At 37.0% G+C, this 24,744-nt stretch overlaps 1 protein-coding gene across 1 annotated transcript; it reads right to left on the reverse strand.

Moving 5' to 3' along the window:
• Positions 1-2,474: 2,474 nt before the first annotated feature.
• LOC145781895 (solute carrier family 71 member 1-like) lies at positions 2,475-16,540 on the reverse strand. The gene is made up of 10 exons (XM_082593581.1): positions 16,334-16,540; positions 14,745-14,807; positions 13,724-13,851; positions 12,315-12,429; positions 9,209-9,427; positions 8,532-8,645; positions 6,397-6,581; positions 5,925-6,022; positions 5,364-5,533; positions 2,475-4,603 (listed from the first exon to the last, which is right to left on the reverse strand). Exons 1-10 carry the CDS (start codon positions 16,418-16,420, stop codon positions 4,343-4,345), a joined length of 1,440 nt encoding a protein of 479 aa, XP_082449707.1. The 5' UTR covers positions 16,421-16,540; the 3' UTR covers positions 2,475-4,342.
• Positions 16,541-24,744: the final 8,204 nt, after the last annotated feature.

The following is a 24,744-nucleotide window of genomic DNA, read 5'->3' on the forward strand; positions in this document are numbered from 1 at the left end:
AACATGTTATAAGAGGCTACCGTCCAATTGTGACCCTTCTAGCACTCATCCAGAGAGTTAATGCTTGTTTTGAACTTTATTTGGTAATTACAGAAGAAAAAGAGCAATAGCAGTGGTGGGAATCGAACCCGCGTCAATGAAATGACTACTTTCTAGCTCTAACCAACCAGCTGACAAAATCCATCACTTAATTTGCTTTCTATCATCTTCTTTTCGCCATTTTTTACGTCACTTAAACCGTAGCTTATGATTGGTTGGCGGTTTCATTCTAGTCAAGTTTAGTGGCAGAATTTCGACTTGTTAAAGTGGCTACCATTTGTAGTTAGGGACCGTTCAAATATTACGTAACGCTATCGAGGGGGAGGGGGGTGTTTATGAAAAGCGTTACGTTAGCGTCACATCGGGGGGAGGGGGTTCAAGCAAAACGTTACGTAACGCTTACGAGTACGGTACGGTAGTTTATTTGTGCATACTTTCCGAGTCAAGCAGCAAAAAAGCGACACATGGTGATAGCCTACATGAACAGGTATGTAGGATTGTAGGTGTACCTATGACTGTCACATGGCCTAGGCCTACACATGTTCATTTAAGAACCAAACGACTTTGACACAAACCTCTCAACAGGTAGAAGACATTCATACGTGCGAGTCTGAAGAAGACAATTATGCATCAAGTTTGAACCACACAAGCGAGAGTAGCCTACTGCTCCAATATATAGAAACATTTTTGAAGCATTGATGACCCCATTCAGTGGCGTAGCCATGGGGGGGGGGTTACAACCCCCCCCTTTGACAAGCGTGTGACGTCACGATATTGAGAATGATGCTTTCAGTCTCTTTATGCTTCAGAATGATGCTTTCAGTAAAAAAAAAAAAATTGCCTAATTTTAAACAAAATTGCATTAAAAGAGCGAGTTTTCCCAATACCAAACATTGAAACATCTCAGCCAGGAATTAGCAACAAGAAAACATAGAGACTTAGCTTTATTTCGGAAAAATGCCGAAGAAAACATGATCTTATCCTTTTGCTATGCCACCGGACAGCACCATTTTACAGGAATATTCATACCCACATTTTTGTTAAAAATGCTCTCAGAATGCACCAAATTCAAGGTAATTTTTCAAAATTTTCTGGGGGAGGGCCGGGGCCCCCAGACCCCCACCGCTGGGTCCTTAAAACACCCCTTTCAAAATTCCTGGCTACACTACTGACCCCATTCGAAGATGTTTAGCTTTCCTTGCGGTTTCTTTTGCGCTTTTGTGATGTTTCTTTCAATACCTAATCAAACAATGAAAGGTTTGGATCGAAACATTTTGGACGGTGGGCTAATAAACGTTTTCAGTAGTAGGTACATAACGTTTTAATTAAAAAAAAGAATATAGCTAAAATTTCATGTCTCAAACGTAAGCTTTAGGAGCATACAAACCAAGATATTTTATCAGCACGTGTTTCCACGTCATAATTTTGATATAAACTGGCAAAACGGGCTTTGTAATGGAAAAGCGTCACGTGGGGGAGGGGGGTTGACAAAAACGTTACGTTGGCGTCACATGGGGGGGGGGGGTCAAAAATTCGGAAAAACAGCGTTACGTAATATTTGAACGCTCCCTTAGGCTACATTCAATGTAATTTGCAAGTTGATACCGTATTAAAGCAATATATAGGTTAGTTTCTACTAAAATCTAAAGTAGTCTCGGCTACAATTGATAGGCTACCCAAACAATTTCTGCGATATTAAAATTGTGATGAATTTCACACGTCACACAATATAGAATTTAAATCACACAATGAAAAATCAGCAGCATTGAACTGACATTTTGCGTACTTTGGATGATTGACTGCTTAAGTGTTTAGCATTGATTACACGGTTTGGATGCATCAAAGAAAATTCTCACCACAGAAATAAAAGAACAATAATTATTGAGTAAGTTTGAAAATGACCCACTAACTTTTACTTATTCTTAGTATTTCGATTTCAACCAGTAAATACCAGTGCATACCGACCCAAGGATAGACAATAGACATGCGGACCTAACAACGCTCGATGAACACACAATTCATTGGCTGCTACCTGGATATAACAATGTGACCTGCGTCGGCCTCAAACGCAAGAAGAATCAGTACATCAGGCCAGAACGTCTGCAGACGGGTCTGCTACTATTCGGTGAGTCCGATTCGGTGAGTCCGATTCGGTGAGTCTGATTCGGTGAGTTCCTAACCTCTAACCCCTAACCCTAACTCCAAACCCCTAACCCTAAAACGGCAATGATAATTAGGCTACGGTACCCGATAATTAAAAAAAAAAATTGAAAAAATCCCCCGTTAAGGGATCGGACTCACCGAATCAGACTCACCGAATCGGACTCACCGAATCGGACTCACCGAAACGGGCCATTCCGCTGCAGACGATGTATCAACGCACGATAGATTGGTTTGCTGGATGGGATATTTCAAGTTTACAGTTTACACTCGCTATTCTTTTTATTGCCACCACTTAGCCTTGGAAAACGTTTGCTGGTCCCCATGTAAGCATGGAAATAATGACTTACCACGTGTACTGTACATGGATACAAAAGAAAATTGCTGATAACAAAATACAGTACTTAAAAAACGAGAAAATATCACTAAATCCCCACACAAGAACTCGCAACTTCGGTAAAGACCTATGTGTCGAAATCCACACCTTTCGCAAATGTGTTTTATTTTTGTCGACTAAACTACAACAAAATGGACTACGGAGTGTTGAAAACACATCAACAAAACATCACTTGGAAAAAGGATTGTTGAAAGGCAAGTTACATCTTGTTTTAGTGAAGAGTGTTACAGCAATGAGTAACAGAAACTAGCCACTTTGTAGTTACAAAATTAGGCTTCTAAACGTCTAAACATGTTGATGGTGGGGTGGATATCAAAAGTTCAAGAAACCAGTTGCTTTGATCACAGTGCTTTTTCACAAGGCCAAATTATGAAAATGCAATGCATGTGACGACATGCTCGATGAAGAGCTGATCCTTAATTTCTGATGAAGCTTCTGCTGGAAAAAGTGACTTTGTTGTACAAAAAAAAACACAGACGTCGAAACCCGATCAAGTTGAACTTTTATGCACTTTCTCGTCAGCACAGTGACAATTGAAAAAAAAAAGACAACATATTTGTCGATAACTGATGTCAACCACAGGAAAGATCTAATTAAATAAGCTATCAGTACCACGTCGACCCGTCATCAGATACGTAAATACAATGAAACATGCAAGGCTAAAAACTGACCAGTACTTTTTTCAAAAATCAGGAACATAAAAGTTTTTGTAACGTGACACAAAGTTCACTTAAATTCAATCTCCCCTTAAGTGGATGCGGCATTCAAAGAAACAAAGTTTCTGGTAAAGGATGAACAATGCATTTTAGGGAACGTTAAAATTGCTATAAGGGCACTATAGAGACCTTGTTAATGATTTAACGGAGTCGAAATAAACGAAACGAAATTTTTGAATTTTATTTTGGACACAATCTGTCACAATTTTTACTGTCCAGAGTACGCGCTTAGTTGACAAATGAAAAAAAAAAACTAAAAATTTAATAAGCAAAACGAAGGTGGTTACTAGTTTTCACAAAAAAAAAACTCAAAAACATAAAAAGTTTTGTTTAGAAAAAAAGAAATCGAAAAAGGTTTTCTTTGAGAATGATAAGCTTGTCAAAGTTAACGATTGAAATAGTAAAAGATTAGGAAGCTAAACGTCAAAAATTAACGTTTGAAGGTTTTATGGCGCTGTTATGCCTTCACGAAGAACTTACGACAGCAAGCCTTCAGTCAGGTGCTTGAGGACAAGCTCCGCTAAATTGTCTTTGAAAGACTAGTGCAATGAAAATCTACCAACCAACGATGTCGAAACGGGAATCGATAGTGTGCTAGTAATGTTGAGCAAGAGTTTGTATGAGAAAACAAGGAACGCCTCAGCTATACAGCTGTAGTTGTGTAACAAGTGTTGACGAATCGAGTGACAAAAACACATTAAGGATCCGCACAGAGACCTATATTGACCGAAAACATTCTAAAATATAGAGCACAAACAAAATGGTTAAGTACAGATAAATATATGACAAGTCATGTGCTTTAAACACTAAATAGGCCTACTAGCAGCAAACACAATACAAAACTAAGAGTCATGACACTTCACAAAAATGCTAACAGCAATTTAAAGATTACAAAACTCTGATGGAAAACATACAGAATCAAGCGTTGCGTTTTATTGCATGACCAACGCTAGACACTAACGAAGGAATCACTTTATCACACGACCCTGCTACAGCTAGCCGTGCCTTCGCTAAAAAGAAATCATCATGATCAAAGCTGACTTTCTTCAGAATTACACATAGGAGGTTCGTCGTCAGAATCGGATACCGTCTCTGCATCCACCTTCGTAGGAGGAGCACGCGATCTTACGTGATTCAAAGGATGCTTGATGCTTTCAGGAGATGATTCTTTGTCTTTAGTTGACAAAGGACGATAAATATGAGAGAAATTTTTCGGAATAAAACAAGTAGTAGCAATGGCCACCAGAACGGTAACAGCACCAAAAAGATATGGTGGGCCGGGAAGTATCGTCTGAAAGAGTGTGCATGTCATTTGTGTGACGTACATGTATAACAGAGAAATAAAATATAGTAACTTTAGCGGGTTTAGCATACTTTATTTCACACAAAATATAACATAATTAAATAAAATAAACTCAAACGTTTTCGACACGTACGTGTGTCCTCATCAGGAATTAAATCTGCAATACATAAAATGAAAAATCGTAAGATAAATTTGACTATGCACTGTAACTGTAACGAATCATTTGTTCAGTTTGTGCTTTCAGTCCAGAGTGTCGTTACAGTTACAGTGCATAGTCAAATTTATCTTACGATTTTTCATTTTATGTATTGCAGATTTAATTCCTGATGATGACACACGTACGTGTCGAAAACGTTTGAGTTTATTTTATTTAATTATGTTATATTTTGTGTGAAATAAAGTATGCTAAACCCGCTAAAGTTACTATGTTTTATTTCTCTATGGTTCAACAAAGCAAACTCTCTACCAAAGCTTTAACATGTATAATAATAGCATATAGTTTTTGTGAGAAGAGTTGGCCAAAAACGGAGGATGTGTTGAGAAAAACACATATTCTTTAAAGTATAAGCTAGTGATTTTACGGTGGTGAGGACTGCATAAAGTTTAATGGGAGCTCGTTTAATTAAAACAATAAACAACTAATTGACTAAACTACATGGTATAGCTCAAATTCTTAACTAAAAATAAAGACACAAAAGCCTAGTCTAATTAAATTTAGCGTTAATTGTCTAAATAGAATACCACATACTTCGTTCGACGAAGCTGACGTCACTGATGACGTGTTGGGGGCGAGAGCAGTGTTTGCATCATGTCTCACATAGATTTCAACGTGAAAAGCATAAAAGATTAGGCCGAACAAAACCGGGCCAAGACCGTTGCATAGACCCCGGATACCAGTTACGACTCCTTGCACGACGCCTGAAAGAGGGCATATACCTGACTGCAAATCAATTTTTTTACATCGGTTCAACGTCTAGAGAGGTTGAATCAATGTAAATTAAATAGGAATTGATTTACTGGCGGGATACTTGGTCAATACGACATTGCACTTCGTGCACAACTTAAAAGATTTGCTCTTGTGGAAAAATCAATTGTCCAACGCTGTTAACACCACGTTTGAATGTCAATGCAATAGTACTTTTGACTGCTTCGGACAGCTTATAATTATTACTGAGTTGGTTGCCTCTAAGGATCACATTAATACTTTGCATAGTTCTAAGGTAGTTCCACAACTGCTTGCAACGTGAAATCTAAAACCAAAATGGTCATAAAAAGACACAACAATTGATATTGAACCACCACTACCCACCTTGCTGATCTTTACTTGATAAAGTAGAAACCCAGGAACTCAACGATGGATAGTTGATACTTGACAAAGCAGCTAAGCATCCAGCGACCCACATCGCCCTAAAACGTTATGTGCTGTAGGAGATGGAATACTGGACAACCAATATGTGTCCTAGTTTTAAAGGTAGACTGCGTTCATTCCCTCTGCTGGCAGGGCCTGGACATCCATCCCGAATTATCAGCGTTGTAAGGTTTTTTTTTGCAGTGACGCTTGTATTTTACTCGGTACTGTATTTGCATCACCAAGAGTTAAATTTCGCCTGATCATATTATATCGCCTTTCAGTGTTTCGTTTCACGTTTTCTTAAGTCTTCCTCTTTTTACATTCTCAATCACTACTTGTTTCTGTGGCAAAAATGACAACTTCAAACCCAATTTGTAGTCAAGCTATGAAATGCACTTGACTGCGCAAAATAAAATTATTTTAAGCTTACCAATGGGGCTTGCAAAATGCGTAAATCAAGAGTTGTCCAAGCTGAAACAAAAGTCCCAAAATGATAACAGTCTTGTATCCAAACGCTCGAGACAAGGCACCGAGTAAAACCGTCTGAGTCAGGATGGCCAGGATGCCGACGACAGCCACATACGACACAACCATGTCGTTTGTGAAACCGATCACCTGTCAAATTGAAGACTATGAAGAGTTTTGGAGCAAGGCAATATGTTCGAAAGAACTTTTTGTGTACCGTAATATGAAATTGCAAGACTCGATTATATTGTGCACTACAATGTGCAAAGTAAGACGATTCAAAAATAGTTAATATAAAACAAAACATACGTTACTTACACCAGATAGTATTGAATCATTATCAACTAACTGAGTTAGACATTCAATTTTGTCATCTGAGATCAACTAATCATACTCGAAAATCCTTTAAATTACTGCAGAGCAGGGTTGTAAAGAACCCGTTTTTTTTTTATAAAACCCAGCCCACCCGAGTTTTAATAGGCAAAAACGGGTCTTTTGGTAAAAAAAAAACGGGTTTTATAGGCAAAAATGGGTTTTAGCACGTAAATATAGTCCACAGGTGGCCATGAGTCGACAAATTTTTTTTGCAGAATTTGTTTGACTATTTATGCGATGTACATTCATGTGAGAAATCATGCTCCTAGGCGGTGAGTAGCTGGTTGCAAATCCTGTTAAATGTAACAAGAATTTGATTGGAACTTAACCTATTCCTTAGTGCTTTTTTTTCTTTTCTAGCAATAGTTGCAACAAAACTAATGTTAGAAAAGATAACAACCTCGATAAACAGCCAAACTTTGCAGTATTTATTTAATTAGCTATTAAAAATAAAATGTAAGTAAATTCTTGAACAACTTCGAAGTTTATTTTAAATCGGAACACAATATCTCATCTGGCAACACTATTTTTATAGATCTCGCTATGTCTTTTTTTAAAAAAGGCAAGTTTTTTTGTGAAAACTTAAGCCCACCCGGATAGCTCCCACTACAACCCTGCAGCACAGTTATACAAAAATATGCAGTGCCTTTCTGCAAGCAGATGGTCAGTGACTTTGTTTACTTTCGTTTTGGTTTTCAGCTCGACTGTGATTCGCGCTTTATCACATCTGCCTTACCAGCAACACTATTGTACCGTGGCGCATCGATCGATTCATTCTAAGCCAGAGAATAAAGGTTCGAAGAATCAATCGTAACCAATGTTGTGACAGCTAGATATGAAATTAAACAAAAATAAACCGATCAAACAACTCCAAGAAGCATATCATGTAAGAAGCGAAACGATCATTGCTATGTTCGGAATGGCCCGATTCGGTGAGTCCGATTCGGTGAGAGCCTTTTTCGGTGAGAGCCTTTTTCGGTGAGAGCCCTATTCGGTGAGTTTTTTTTTTTAAATTATTGCGCGCCGTAGCCTCTTTATCATTGCCGTTATAGGGTTAGGGGATAGAGGTTAGGGGTTAGGGGATAGGGGTTAGGGGGTTGGGGGTTTTTGGGGTTGGGGGTTTTTGAGGTTAGGGGGTTGGGGGTTTTTGGGGTTGGGGGTTTTTGGGGTTAGGGGGTTGGGGGTTTTTGGGGTTGGGGTTTTTTGGGGTTGGGGTTTTTGGGGGTTGGGGTTTGCGGTTGGGGGTTTTTGGGGTTGGGGTTTTTGGGGGTTGGGGTTTGCGGTTTTGGGGTTTGGGGGTTTGGGTTAGGGGTTTTTGGGTTAGGGGGTTTGGGGTTAGGGGTTTTAATTAGGCTACGGTACCCGATAATTTTCAAACAAAATCTCAAAAAAAAACACAAAAACCCCCAACCCCCAACCCCTATCCCCCAACCCCTATCCCCCAACCCCTAACCCTTAACCCCTAACCCTATAACGGCAATGATAATTAGGCTACGGCGCGCAATAATTTTAAAAAAAAACTCACCGAATAGGGCTCTCACCGAAAAAGGCTCTCACCGAATCGGACTCACCGAATCGGACTCACCGAATAGTAGCAGACCCGATATGTTTGTAGCCAATGTAATATACGGTGAATGGGGTACAAGTACAATCATAGCCATCTTCAGTTATAGTTAAGGTCATGGATACAATACTCATGATACAATACAATCAAAAGGCTTTTACCTGTTGCACGTATAGAAAAACGAAAGCGTATTGACCGGCTTCGGGAAGATAGGATAGAAACACGGTTAGACAAAGCAAAAGTAATTTCTTGTTTTTGCCAACTTTTCTTAAAGCCTAAAATAAAGTGGAAGTGTTTAAGTTACATGTATGCAGCAACAAACCTTAATAAAAGTTATAATTCGTCCGCGTGATATATCGTCGTCTGCAGCTTTTCCCAAATACACCCGACTCAGCAAACCAACAAAAAAACGTGATAAAACGTTTTTAACCACCCCTAACCGGTGAAAATTTTCCCAAGTATTCAAAACAAACAAGATTAAGTACGCACGGCTACAAGTTAACTGTGCTTTAATTCATGAAAAAAACGCACAAAATAAAATCACCAGGCATTACAACTATGCAACACTATTTAATATTGTAAACAATGACTTTATTAGGTGCCTAAACATAACAAGAAAGGGTTTAGCTTGGAGAAATTACTTCATATGCAAAAAAAATTGGGTGAGCAGTTAGGTTTTTTTGGATTTCGTCGGCTGTTCCATCTCTTCTTTCAACTTGCAAAATCAAGCAAGCAAATTATAATGTTGTTTGTTTAAAAAGGATTTAATCTAAAAAGAACTGTGAAGAAACTAAAAGGACTTTGAAGCACTTACCAAAGAATTAACAGACCGACTTACCGCAAAGGGGTCGGCTTGATCACAAGATATGGGAGAACCCCAAGTTTTAGGGCGAACTTGTTCTGGGAGGGATTCTGGTACAGAAACTAGAATGAAGCAGACATCAAAAGATGCAATTGCAGTCGCTAAAGCAACCACAGCGTCTACTCCAAATGTTTGTGCCAAATAATTTCCAATTGCTGGACTTGTAACAAGACTTGCAGCAAAGGTGGCTGAAACCTGCAACCATACAAGTATTGCATGATGTAACAATTCATCTGAAGAGTATTAAAAACTTCTAAGCCTAAACAATCTACAGGTTAAGAGCTGTGACATTGGCATGACATATGTACAAGTTGTACAGAATTCACATTTCCTATTTTGGAGCACAAATATTTTAATAGAAAATGTTGAAAGGAATGTATTGTACGAGATTGTCAACTGTGGAGAAATTTCGTATTTTTAAGGGGATAATTTTTTTAATAACAAAACTTGTAATATGATAGCAACTACAAAACAAGCAAGTATGAAAGTTGTATGGACAGATGAGGAGGAGAGGTGTGAACTTATTTGAGATACGGCAACGGCAATCTGGCCCAGCCAACTTGGAGTGAGACTATTGACTGCGCCAACCTGTCGCAAGGACATCTTACACAGGTACATGTGACCACTAAACTATCTGGGGCGAGTTGTACTGCATTTATTGAGCATATCTTGCCCTGTGCAAGTATTTGTGTTTACAGATGCTGTGTATATTTTTCAGTGTATGGTCCTTGTATGTATCAGTGTTGAATTGTCATCAAAATAATTTTTAATACATAATAGACACTTCTTGTGACGCAAAAGCTATCCATTTTTTTTTAAACAAAACAGTTAGAAGCTATCAACATACAAATAAGCTGACCAACAACTCAAAGTAAAATGACGTCACGATACTGCTATGATGCATTGTGTTAATACAATGGGCGATACGTTCAACAATTTGGCTTCCCATGATAGAAGCCAGTGACTCTTATAAAGAACAGTAGGTTGGGGCTGTTCAAAGATTATGACATGATGCCAATGGAGAGATGATAAAACGATTGTATACTTGTATAGGTTACTAATAAAGTCATAAAAGGGAAGCTTTTAAGAAACACCAAAATAATAAAATGGCATGGCTTTTTGTGCCTTCGTAACAGGGTTGTCGGTATTTTACCCAACCCAAAAAAACCTGGGTGTTTTTTTTTGAAAAGCCCACTTAAAAAACCTCATAAAAAAACCCAGAGCATCATATTTGTCCACTTTTTATCAGAAAATTGAAAAAATGAACCAAAGTACTACAAGGTACTTGTTCCGGCGGGTCAATTGCCCTCTTGTTTAGAATTGAAATTGTGATGAAATTTGTTGACATTGAATTTGCGTTGTTTTTGTGTTCTGCGTGATGTGGCTTGCCTGGCTGCAAAGAGATTTCACAGCTGATTGTCGCTTTTTGCTGCGTGCCAGGAGCCGTTGTTTCTGGTCACAATTTTGCCTATGTATTATTATTATTATCGAAATAGCAAGCTAGAGAAATGCCAATGTGTACCACGGATTTCGGATTTAAGTTATCGTTGTTAATGCCATTATAAGTTTATACAAAATCAGGTTTTTATCCCAACTCGCTAACTCAATAAATCAAGAAACAACAAGAAACAATTGCAAGTATGGTTGAGGCAGAGGAGGGATTGTAGGAAGGCAGTGAGCACCTACTCTTGTAACCAGTACTTAAAACAAACTTCAAATTAGGACTTAAGGATGTGATTGTGAAGGAAATTTCCAAGGATAAATTGAAAACACAGTGAATATTTCTGTACACAAAAATCAAGTAATGCCAATTTGTACTACACTAAAACTCATTTATGCAAGAAGGCCTCATAGTTAAACAGCCTTAGTGCATTATTTTATTGAGTTATGCCAGCATGTACCATGAGTGAAAGGCACTTCATTGGTAAAAAGTAGTATTTGAGGTGAAATAAGCATGAATCTACCTTTTTTGCATCTTTTTTAAATAAAACCCAAAAAACCCAGGTTTTTTAAAAAAAAAACATGCGGGTTGGGCTTTTTTTAAAAAAAAACGGGTTTTTCTCAACCCTGCTTCGTAACTAGTAATTGTAAAGTACCCTACATTAAGATGACCTGTGACAGTTTATCTGCAGTGAATAGTGTCGCGTCAAGTTGGCAATGCCAGAATGAAATGATTATAAACTTATTGTATGTTCTCTCAAATGGTGTCTTTTGTAATTTAAATATACGACTTTAAATATACATGGCCACCTGGAGATGCGGCCTGATTTGTCACATTTTGCAGATTTTGATTACAGCTACTGCTAGTGCTTAACTGACATTTTGTGAGATGTTTTTACTTTTTGAGGTTTCTTAATGACAAAAAAACTTTTTTGTTGCCTTGGGGAAGCAATAGCCAATGAGAAAAAGTAAGTTGAAAAACGCAAAATCAGACTGTTAGGTTGAAAATTAACAGTCTGACTAAAATCTACAAAATCAAATTTTCTTTGTTTTTCAACATGTGAGGATGTTAAAACCTATTGTGTCATCTGGGGAAAAGAATAAAGAATACGTAAAAATCAACTTTTTAGAAAAATTTATTTAAACGTTCGCCCAAAGTTAGAAAAACCTGGAAATTTCTGCAAACTGTGACAAATCAGGCCATATCTTTAGGTGGCCATGAAATATATTAATCTGTAACCTATAACTCTAAATCAATTTGCTAGGTGTAAAAATAAATACTGATTTTTGAATGAAAAACTTTGTTGGTAATAAAGTTTATAAATAGCTACTACAAACACCACAACACACTTTATTGGTTACACGGCATTCTGCAGCGGTTAACAGCGCAGGTCAACCGACCCCGGCCGACTTTTCGTATGCCGTATGGACATCTTTGAAAAATTGCAAAAATCCAACACTGGTTAACATAATTATCTGCACAACGCAAGATGTACTCAATGGATAAATATATTTTGTGCCAAATAGTCTAACGGAGAGATGTCCCAGCAACAGGTCGGCTGCGATTAACTGCCTCCCGTCAAATTGGCCGCGCTGAAATATCCTGCTCTTCACTTCATTTTCTTTCAAAAACTACTCTTACAATGCCATATGCAGAGCTTCGTTGAGATTCATTAGTGATGTCAGCAACATATGCAAAAATGATGGAAAAAGTCACTGAACAAGTTCCAGAAAGTGACAACATGGCAAAGAACCACCTGGGAATAAAAATATGATCAAGGTGAATAATAAATATTTATATAAATGATTTATCAAAATGATTAAGGTGAATAACGAATAAAAACACATTTAAACAGTAATGATGTAAGTGTCATGTCAAAGCGTTTTACCCTGCATTTTAATGTAAATTACTGTACTACCCTTTAGATGTGATGCGATATACGGCTTATACGCATTAAGTAAATATCAAATAAAAATATTTTTATTGTGAAGATGAACGAAACTCTGCACGTATGTAGTTAATTCAAAAGGTAATATACTAAATTTGAAATTTGTTGATAAGATGGAGAAGGTGAATGGAGCGAGGTGGCATGGGCATGTTTTGAAAAGGGATGAAGATGATGTTTTGAGAAGAGCGCTGGAGTTGCAAGTGGAGGGACGAAGGAAATAAGGAAGACCCAAGAAAATGTGGAAAATGCAAGTTGAAGAGAAAAGCAGCAAGGTGGGCTTGACAAGAGAGGACGCGTTAACCAGATCGATGTGGAGGCAGGGTGTGAAGGCGATTGCAGCACTTGAAGGTGAATCTGGCTAGCCGCAATAACGGGGACATCACCGGATTAAAACTGGACTACTACTACAGAACAAAAATATATTTTGAGATCTAATTTTAGTTCAAAAATACTGAGGAATACAAAACATATAAAACCAGGGCTGTGGAGTGTGGACACTGCATTAAAAGGTAGTGGGATGTTTAAAGCACGATTCCGTCTTGATATACAGAAAATAATAACACAAACGCAATCGATAAACTATATTTACCAAACGTGTTTACTGTTTACACGATTATCTAATTGATGTGTTTAACCAATTTGCTCAAGGAAATGTTTTGTTGTGAATGAGTCCCATTGTTGGGAATGTGTATAATATGACGTAATGTGCTAATTCGGTTGCATTGATCATTACAATTGAGTGATATAATCCTACAAGTGTTTTCAATTTCTATTAAAATTAGGAGAGTTTATTTAGTGCTGCACTACACAACACAGTGTCATCAGAGCATTGTCTGTAATTAACTGAGAACATGTTGTAATGTACAATCAAGCGATACTTCCGCAAACAGCAATAAAACAACTGATATGTTTAAGCAGTAACATGCAATTATTCGTCAGCACTTCTGTAGCATTCCTAATCGTTTTTCAAGAATTTACATCAATATTTTTCTCTAAAAAGTAAAATCTAAATCTGTGACATGACTTAACAGTTTTTTACTTGAAGTTGTTTGTTTGTTTTTTTCGCACTCCACTGCCCTAAAAACATGATTACACTGCTCACCAAGGACTTAATGACAAAAATGGAATAGGGGCACATGTGACAAATACAGTAAGAATAAGAAAAGATCTTCTTCCCCACACATCAGATAAAGCGCCGAGCAGAGGGGCGCTTAGAAATGACAGCAACCCCTAAACACAAAACATGGTCAAAGTTAGGTTACATGCTATCATTGTAGTTATTACTGAGTAGTGAGTAGGAATAACAGGTTTTCTAATGGCCAAATAAAAATTTTACATTTCCTTCATAGACTATATTTAACTTTTTCAGATATCTTTTCTGAAAGTACCACATTCTGAAATGATTATCAAACTCCAAACTGAATAAGCATACCTAGAAAAGAACATTAAATGCATCAATTAAGCATATCATATATATCATATCATAATACCGTATGTTATATTAAAAAAAAAGTGTCACATTACATACACATCAAGAAGCCATGGGTGAGCCTAAATTATATAACAATCAGAGCTGCTTTCAAAGATTAGTATTTATTTCTTGTTCAGCTATATTAAGCTAGATCTATGGTAGTTTTGCTTTTTGTCACAATCTATATGCAATTATGCATGGCACAGGCAGCAGGCTATATTTTACGTTCTTAAAAGTGTGTTATTTGTCCCAAAGTAATATTTTGGCTTAAGGAATGAGCAACTTCTGTTGTTAAACATCTTTCTAGAGAATTTGATACTTTAGTATTTTCAAGAACTTTTGAGTTGAAAAAGTGCTTTTACAAATTGTGCATATGTTTACATGTTGCCAAGCTTGGTACAAACAATTAGCCTTAATGACATTACTCTCGATTTTGGTCCAACCAAACAAGTTATGAACGGCCACATATTTTTCACTATTTAAGTGTAGTTATCGAAAGTAGTAGTAGTAGTAATATAAACAACGTTGAAAAACAGACTAATAAAGAAACAAGTCTAAAAACTGAATAGGCCTAAGATAACATGACGATGGCCCATTAATATTCGATTATTTTCAATATATATACATTTGTTGGAAACTTACAAATACCTACCTTGATTCCATTGACCAAGCCATTGATTAGAAACATTTGGTCATGAAAAGTTTCCTTTAAAACCTGCCAACAAATAAATTAAGCATTTTTGTTTTTATTGTGGTAAAGTAGAGTGAGCAGATTTGCAATAAAAGCCTACAGTAGTTCAATTGATATGAATAAAAAACTATCCCAATTCTAGCAGCTTCTATTGAAACTGAATGTAAAATATAAAATATATGTATACATGCCTCATGGCACAAAAATTCTCTAAAAAAATCATAGCAAGCTAAAATTGAATTCAGGTAAAGCCTTCAAGAAAAATCAGAGAAGGTGTACAAGTTTCCGCCATGGTCTAAAATTCTAAATACTATGACATCATAAATTGTAATCAATCAACAAATATAAGGTGAAGTGTAAGAATAGCATTTAACTATATGTGAAAGCTGATTTACGCCTTCACTGTTTCACCTTTTCTTGGCTATTTTCTCAACCTAAACTCTTATCTTTAGGGTAAAGGGCTACAAAATAACAAAGCAAAGGTAAAGTTATGAAGGCTATTCACACACTTCAGTATTTTTTGATTGATTTCAATGTATGACGTCATGCCATTTTTGACCAAGGTGGAGACTTGTCCACCAGCTCTAAAAAATCTTGTACAATAAATACTCCCTTATATATATATATTGAAGATGAACGTAGATAATCTTTTATGGTATCGTAATTTTTGTGATAAATTATAATTTAGAAATTAATAATTTTAGGTATTAAATGATTGCTTTTTAAAGCAATCATTACTTGCAAAGCATTGGAGTTGCAGTATGTTATGAAGGTTACACAATAATCATATTTTTAGAATTGACTTATAAACAATCAGCATATTAGATGCAGTGTCTTTGTTAACATAGAGTAAGGTACTGTAGCCTGTGACAATAGATTAAATCCAGACAGTAAAATTAATTATTGATTTAAGACGACTTTGAATCAATGGGATGTTGAATCGGCAGACATTGAATCAATGTAAAAACGAAAGATTTTGCTGCCTGGGTAAGACTAGGCCTACTTTGTAAAAACAAATTAACTACCGTACCGGTAGCAAAAGTTTTTTTTCCACAAGATTTCTGTCTTACGGTATTGATTCTAGTCACTCTAAAAGTAAGATTTTCAGAAAGTGTTTTGAGAGATTGGTTGATTCAGATTGCGAAATAACTATTTGCCAATGAAATTCTGCAATGTTAATAAAATATAAGCTTTCCCTAACCCTACTCTTTTTGAAAAGCTTTTGTGCACCGCAAAAATTAATTTAAAGAAAAAAAAAAGTTTGACTTCGACAGGCGTTGAACCCTTGTTCTCATAAACACTAGGCAGAGGATGAAACCACTGAACCAACCGTGCCAACGAGAAAATGTTGCATTCACACGGTTTTAATACAAACTTTTACCAAAATATGCAAATAAGACAGAAATATCGTGGGAAAAAAAATTTCGCGTACAGGTACATCTAAATAATGCAATCGTCAACCTAAAAATCATTTAGAAGTGATTACATTGATGACATGTTATATACAAGCTAGCAAATTCTAAATTGAACAAAACCTACACAAAACTTACATCCAACATAGGAATTGTCAATAAACCAAAGGCGAAAAATTCCAAAAATAGAACTACAACAGCATGATATATGCTAGGTTTTGCCATTACAAAGATGGAAATTCAAAAAACAACACACATCAGCAACTTTCTCTTGTGTAGACGATGCTAAGATTCTTTTTGATGACAATCTGAGAATAGGTAAACCTAACTTCGCTTTGCAGTAAATCACTCAGTTACTTTACTATTTCCACCACAAGTGACAACTGACAAGAGTCATTTCTGGTTTCACAATTCACATAACATAACGTTAAATCAGAGTTGCCAAGTAGTCATAAGAAAATCCTAAAAGTTGCTTAAAAATCATCATGGGGTGTTAAATAGGGTGGGTCGTTTTTAAACTTTTTTTTTTAATTCTATCGGGGTAGTGGGGAAATGGTGCCAATGAGTGAGAAAACAATCATGAAAAAATTTGAGATTCGTAACAAATTGCCTTCAGCCTCCTCATGGGGCCCAAAAATCGAAAAATGGGGTCAAAAACGTAATTTTTTTCAAAAATATTTTTAGTTTGGGTAGATACAATATTGTTTAGATATATCTAAATAACCTAAAAAAAAAATTAAGTCATTTGAACTATTCTTTCAGCTTCCTCACAGCTTCTGAAAATTTTCATTTGCTGACAATTTTGCATTTTTGTTTGTGGTTACATAACTACAAACTTCGTCAGTGACGTAAATTCAAATAAAAGACGTCACTTTTTCCTACCAAATTAACCCAATTTCATTAAAAAATGACGCAACAGCTCAGGGAAGGTCTATAAAGAGAAATACAATGACGTTTTATATTTGGCAAAATGTCTAACGCAATTATGTATCATGTAACCACCCACAAAAATGCGAAATTTTCAGCAAAATTGAAATTTTCAGAAGCTGAAGGAATAATTCAAATGGCTCCAAATTCTTTTCTTAGGTTAATTAGATATATCTAAACAATATTGTATCTACCCAAACTAAAAATATTTTTGAAAAAAATTACGTTTTTGACCCCATTTTTCGATTTTTGGGCCCCATGAGGAGGCTGAAGACAATTTGTTACAAATCTCAAATTTTGTCATGATTGTTTTCTCACTCATTGGCACCATTTCCCCACTACCCCAAAAGAATTAAAAAAAAAGTTCAAAAACGTGCCACCCTAGTGTTAAATCTTTATCCTCTGACTGACAAAGCCTTGATAGGTTATTTCTGGTAGATTCGCATACTTTTGTAATAGGCCTATATATGGAAAGATTTAATTCAAATGAAAACTTAAAACATGCTAATGGTAGGCTACTCAAAGCCTAGTACTTTACGGTTTACATGATGTAACCTACTGGAAACAAACATAGGTTACCGTACACATTTATTAAATGTGTTGGATGCGACCACCTTTCCTACAAAGGAAGTCCAGCCGTGGCTCAATGTTGCTTAACGATGGCGGATTCAATGTTGTTTAGGCTGTTTTGTCTTGATTGCCATCAACGTTGCAAACGCTGATTCGCAGAAATTGTCGTCGTCGGCTCCAGCAGCTCATTTCCGAGCATTGGTTTTGACTTCAAATCTGATTTGGCTTTGGAGGCCTATGATGGGAAAACGTAGGCAAAAGTCACATTGTACGGAAGGTAGGGAACATGCTTTTTAGCATATCTTTTCTAATGCTTCGTTTTTTCTGAGCCTTTTGTATCCCGTTTTCTTTAAAAAATTCCATGCCTTCGCTAGTGCTCTTCCTCCAGATTAACTTAGGCTATCCCTGGCAAGTTGTTTCCACGCTTCCAGATCAATGTTTGCTTAGTTCAAGTGGAGAGTCCCTTAAGGCTGTCGAAAAACCCTTACTACTTTCAGGGAGTTATAGTTAAATAAGTCTCCCTATCCTGTTCTGGCAGTCTTTACACAATTGTAGCGCCTGCGGCTTTTTTCGTGTTTGCTTTAGTCTTATTGCCGTTGTAAAATTAGTGCTTGATAGGAATTTGAAACGCTGGCTAGAAATTAAGGCGTTTCCTCGGAATTTGCACCACTTATCAGGGTTTGATTTACATACGTAGTTTTACGTTGTTGTAGCGTTGCTCATTTGACACATGCTGGCGGATGCTGCATTGCTTAAAGCAATAAGCCTCCATTAAATCAATCGTTCAGCGTGAAACACAGTCAGTTTGTCAGTTTTCAGTATGGTTTCTGTCGGCCAGTTGTGTGATGCCTTATTTTCTCAGTCAGTTTGCCACGGATTCCTTTCTTGGAAGTCACGGTGTTAGTTTAATTACCGTATGGTTATAGTGTAGTTTCTTATGTTCTGAATTAGTTTAACTCGTTTTATTTGAATTCAAGACATTATTTGGCTACAACGTTCCGACGTGGAAGTTCATTCATTTCTTTGCAATAAACTTAGAGACAGTAGAATATCGGGACGACTCACTTTACTGATTTTTCTTGCGACACGGACAGCTGGAGGGTTAGGCCTACTAAGAAGTTCAAAAATTAGCAGAACTCCACAACGTTTTCTTTGCTTTTAGGTAAATTCATTCTCATCAAATGAATTGCTATTATTGGTTAAAATTTTGGGTGCTAGAAAATCTGCAAAACCTTACTGCAGCAGTGTGAGGCTACTTACCGTTACTGGTGTTGCGTGAAGTCTACCCCTGCATTATCATAACTTGAATACTATTAAATAAACATGATATCACATATTTCCTACATTTATTTTGTCGATACACACTTTGTACACACTTGGGCAGGTCATATAAACTGCACCTGAGTATGCGACATATGGCAGTAGACCTCAAGCTGTAGTTGCATCAAATTTGGTCATAACATTGTGACCCTCCAGTTGTTCACCTTACTTTTGAGTGAGCAATCCCCTACTTCTACCATCCCTAAATAAACTCATACTCGCAAAAAGGGGCAAGGTATTATGATATTTATTTGCATCAGACAAAGCTGTCCATATCCAAAACAACGAAATAATACACAAACTGCAAATGCACAAATAACGAACAACAACAACGAAATAACAATGAAAAACAACGAAATAATACACAAACTGCAAATGCACAAAATCTCACTAAATAGGCTGTCTACTGTTACAAGAAACAAGAAACAATAGGATGTTACAAAAAACATCAAGATCGAAAATCAAGAAATTGAAACAGTGAATGAATTCATATTTTTAGGCTCAAAAATAAGCTGGGATTCTAATAACTCACCAGAGATAAGGAGAAGAATAGCGCTGGGAAGAAATGCATTTGTTGGAATGAATAGCATTTGGAAGAGCAAGGATATAAAATTAGAAACAAAAAAGAAGCTGATCAAAACTATAATATTCCCAATTGCAACTTACGGATGCGAAACATGGACAATGAACAAATCAGACAGAAGAAAGATTGACGCATTTGAATTGTGGTGTTGGAGAAGGTTACTGCGTGTTCCTTGGATAGCCAAAATAACAAATGAGAAAATTCTTGAACAAATTAAACCGGACATATCCCTATTTTGGCCACATAATGAGAAGCAAATCAATGGAAAAAGACATCATGCTTGGTTTGGTGAGCGGAGGAAGAGGAAGGGGGCGCCCGAAAACAAGATGGCTTGACACGATTGTAAATGACAGTGGCATGGGAGTGCATGAATTGAAGGAGGCTGCGTGGGATCGAGAGATGTAGAGAAAGATAACGTATAGAGTGACCGAGAGTCGTAAACGACTGAACGGATGATGATGATGATGACTGTTACAAGTTTACAGACAATGGTACGGTAGTGTTACAAGTTAGAAGAACTTAAAGTATTCAGAACGATAAAAACAATCAGATGACATGGCAGCCATCACAACTAGATAACAGCATACGGTACATAGAATTATTATAATGAAGACAGTAATTTGATATACGATGACAATCAGACCTCATCAGGGAGGCAACTATAGTGTTAGTCTCAAGATCATCTCCACTACACGCTAACGCTCAGTGACGTTCGGTGGCTTAAACCGTTGGGAAAGCAACTTGTAAATATGCTGCAGCAAGGTAGTAGGCCTAGGTACGAAGGGCGTAACCGTCGGGCGAAGCCCGAAGGCGTGTTGTCGAAGGCAACACTTCCAGTGGGGGGTCTGGGGGGCCTCCCCCAGAAATTTTTGAAAAACACTTCCAATTTGTTGCGCTCTGAGAGCATTTTCAAAACAAATCAAACATAAAAATCTGTCAAATTGTGCTTCGCCTATGTCGTGATCATACATCCATTTAATGTTTAGAAGTCATGAACAATCTTGATTTTAACGTTGCAGGACCAAAATCCAGTGTTAGACATGGAATAATAGTTGTCTAAATATTTAATTCGTCATGAATGTTCATTCTGAGATATTCAGTTAAGCCTACACTACAAAAACTAACACTTAGGTCTAAACATTACAACCGCAAGCAATTTGTACAAAAAGCTGGATAAGTTTGCCTCCTGCGTATAGAAGCTTAACAAACTAAATATTGCAGCCGCACCTGAACGTTCATTGGCGAAGTAACGTTACATCAACGCTGTAAAAAGGGCAAAGGCATGACTATGAAAGCTAGTAGGCTAAAGTACATGGCGAGGAGACATAAAAAAACAGCAACAATTATTTCGGCATTATGATGCTTGTGCTGTGTACCGTGACGAGCACCATTCTGACGAGTTAGTCTGGCCGCTCTAGCGAATGTATGCATTGACGTCACTGGGAAAGCAAGACTCACCTGGTCTCACCATAACACATCTGATTGGCTAAGCAGCTGGTGACGTTTTGCAAAACGAGTGATGATTGGATAAAACGAAGGCGTTTTTTGACATTTTTGAATCTGGGTAAGCAACTTTGATAGTTGCTTACCTAGAGCCTCAGTGATTGTTTCTGACAGAAGCGTTTGCGTTAATTGGCATTTATAGGCAAGACATGCGGTTTGGTGAGGATTTATACTACTCACAAGCGTTACGAGTAATTCTAGTCACGAATACAGTAATTTTCAAGTTAAAATAGACATGATAAAAATAATAAGAAGTTAAACCTAGAATTCAGTCATTATAGCCTACTTTGCATAGTTTTCGCTCAGGTAAGCACTGCTTTCCTTGCTTTCCCTCACCGATCGTCACTGCTAACGCTAGTACCCGGGATGTTGCTGTAGCAGCTAGGCTACAGTTAGGTATGGGCGGATGTTCAGACCACTCGACGTCCGCTACACCATCACCAACATTTTTTATTTTTCTACCAAACTAGGATCAAAAAATTGATTTTCACACCACCAAATTATTGAACATAAAGTCACAGAATAAGCTGCAACCATCCGGGTGGCAGTAAACATTGTAAGCTACTAAAACTGAAGAAAACAAAAAAGCGTTGCCTTTCAAGCAGGTAAGCAGATTTGATACACTTTTGACCTTATGAACTTTCAGTTGCAAACCACCTGACAGAGAAATCTACTTTAAAGCTTCCTGAAAGAAATAGACTTTTTGGCAACTTTATGAATAAATTTCAACGTTCTATCTCAATTACTTTTTCTTATATTGATAATTAAAATATCTCACATACATGTATCAAATCACCTTCCTAAGAAGGTGATATGATACACTGAAAAGGTGATTTGATACAGTTGCAGTCAAAGTTTAATTTTTGCTGTTACGTTACGCTTAGGCACCTGATTAATGCGCACCAAAGATTTTGAAAGGTCACACGCGCTTACAATACACTTACGTAGCTAGATAGACAATTTAGGGGGGGGGGATCAACTGTTAAGAGGGGGGGAAATATTTTACTTAATATTGGAAATAAAAAGTTTGTGTGAACATATATCGATATAGGCCTAATGCAGCCAAACAACAATGAAACGTCATTCAACATGTTGAATCAATTGTTGAATCATATCCAAAAGCACGGTTTGGATCAGTTTGGTTTTTCTTCATGTAGCGAAGCAAAGTCATTTTATCCACACCAAACATATAGGCAGCCTTTCGATAAGACAGGCTATTCTCACAGACTTGCTTCGCAGCCTTTTCAAGAACATCTAGTCTTGAAGAAGCACAACGCTTTGTTTTTTTGACATAAGTAGAAAGCATGGTAATTTTTAACAATGTATTATTTAGACCTTACAACAACAAAATGAAGCAGATATCATATGCTGTCCGTAAGATTGCATTAAACAAAGAACATGAGGAGTTCCAACGTTTAGTGACAATGTAGCTTGCTATAAATAACAATATTTACATATACGAATGTTATCTAACCACCACGCACTTAATGATTTATCATCTTGCTAAGGAAGGTGATTTGATACAGTGTATCAAATCACCTTCTCCAAGGTGTATCAAATCACCTTCTCTGAAATTTTTATAGAAAATTGATGTTTCTGAGCTATGACACACATTTGCAAAAAGTTAACCTATATGACTTTGCATCACCAACTAAACACTAACAACAGACCACACTTCCATCTTTCTTAAACTTCCCATGGTTTGTCTGGACGACGACAAAAAAACTGTAGGAAATTTACAAAAATCTCTAAAAACTGAGCTTCCGCCATTTTCAAAGTTTTGGGAAAGACACGAGGTTCCAAAGGTAACCCGGATGTAGTTATTTTGATTTGTCTGTCAGTTGGTGACGGTATTTATCTTGTGTTGGTTTCGGTGAATACCCCAGAAGGACTGTATCAAATCACCTTCCGTATCAAATCACCTTCCTTTCCCCCTAAAGATCCAAGCAAAAATTAAGCAAGGCACGAGAACACAACAAATTATGCCCAGAGCCAACAAGCAGATCTGACGCAACGCATACGGAGGTAGACTTTTACTGATCCTTGTGATTGCATCGTTCCTGAGACGATCCTCCTAATGGTGCCTAGCAGTGGTGGCTCGTGCCATGGGGCTGCAGGGCTGCACCTGAAAAAAAGAGAAGAGGGAAAATATATGTTTTCCTCTGTGTTTGGCTGTATTACTTCCTTGTTTTGATCAGGGATATCTGAAGAAGGGGATATGAAGGCTTTTATTAGCCTACGTCTGACAATAGAAGGGCTTTTGTTTATCGTAAATAATCTGTGTTTGTCGTAAAATGACAATTGGCACCGATAGTAGTTTAATAAATCTTGTTATGATAACTTGCATTGCACTATTAGCATCAGCCTGGATATTCACAGCATGCTCGTGGTTGCTTGTTAATTCAACTACCCATATACGGTACTTGCTTTACATCTAGCCTCCTGCAAAGGCTTTGTCATAAAAAACAGCTTACCGTACTGGTAACTTTTCAACTGTCTTTGATTTGTAAACAAGGGTAGTCTTTAAATACTGTCTCTACGTAACATTTGCTAACTGTTTTCTGTAGCTCATTGTACCAGCTGCACTACAAAACTTTCTACGATTTTAAAAAGAACCGCATGTTTAAAGCACTACAAACTACTGTCCTGGTAGTGTCATGAGAATAAGGCAATCGCTGCGAGCCTTCATATCCCCTTTTCTAGATATCCCTGGGTTTGATTTGGATATGGATAGCTTTGTCTGAAGCAAATAAATAATAATAATAATGAAAAATAAAATTGGTTCACGCATTGTAAGAAAACTCTGGCAACTCTGCAAGCGAACAAAACAAATTTCAACTTTCATTCGTTTTGTAAATAAAGTGCGGTTATAATAAGATGACTGTGGTTATAACACTGTTCTACAAAAAAAAAATTTGATACAGATAATGAAAATAGGTGATCTTAGCTGAATTTCGGTCGCTGCAGTCAAATCGGAAGTCAGATTTTCTCCATCACGTCAATTTTTCAAAATATCATTAAGTACCATATTTAGTTAGGCTGTTTTCAAGGTGCAACAAAAATTTGAAGACCAAAAACAATGATAAAAGTCAACAAGAATGTTAACAAGCAAATCAATGCTTTCAAAATGTTCTCAACAGTTTCACTAAACTGCTGATGTTTAAATCTTTCAAAAAGATTGTCAACTACTGCATGTAATCCAACCCATTCTTCTAGCATGGAAGCTTAGCCAGGGTGCAACCTATTTCGTACCCTGAACACTTTGTACCCCCATTTCGTACCCTGAAAAGAGCGAGAAAAAAATACAACAGAGCCGAAGTCGCTGATCGGAGTTGCTGCAAACATTTCAAAATTTTTCTTGATCTTTTCAGGGGACGAAATAGGTTGCAGGCCTCAAAATTCGATTTTGTTGACGGCGGACAAATGTGTACGGTCTGAGCAGCTACCTCGGCGGACAAATTAAGTCTCACGAAGGACACACCAGTTTTAACGTCGATCGTCGTGCTTAATTACTTTATCTTGAACTATCATCATCAAGCAAAGGGTGCCTGATTCATGGTCCTATAAATAAAAAAAAACAATTTAGCATCAGTTTTCCTAGCAGTAAAGTTTTCGTTGTAGGATTTTCCTTTGGTGGCCAAATGTT

The sequence above is a fragment of the Aplidium turbinatum genome, chromosome 13 (assembly GCF_918807975.1).
Source record: "Aplidium turbinatum chromosome 13, kaAplTurb1.1, whole genome shotgun sequence".
Classification (NCBI taxonomy): Eukaryota; Metazoa; Chordata; class Ascidiacea; order Aplousobranchia; family Polyclinidae; genus Aplidium; species Aplidium turbinatum.

Bases quoted from the DNA above. Each gene is read 5' to 3' on its own strand.
- LOC145781895 (XM_082593581.1), bottom strand. From the start codon at position 16,420: ATGGCAAAACCTAGCATATATCATGCTGTTGTAGTTCTATTTTTGGAA. The intron at 8,646-9,208 runs GTAAGTCGGTCT...ACTTTATTTTAG, and splicing joins ATCAAGCCGACCCCTTTGCG to GCTTTAAGAAAAGTTGGCAA. The intron at 5,534-5,924 runs GTGGGTAGTGGT...GCCCTCTTTCAG, and splicing joins ATCAAGTAAAGATCAGCAAG to GCGTCGTGCAAGGAGTCGTA.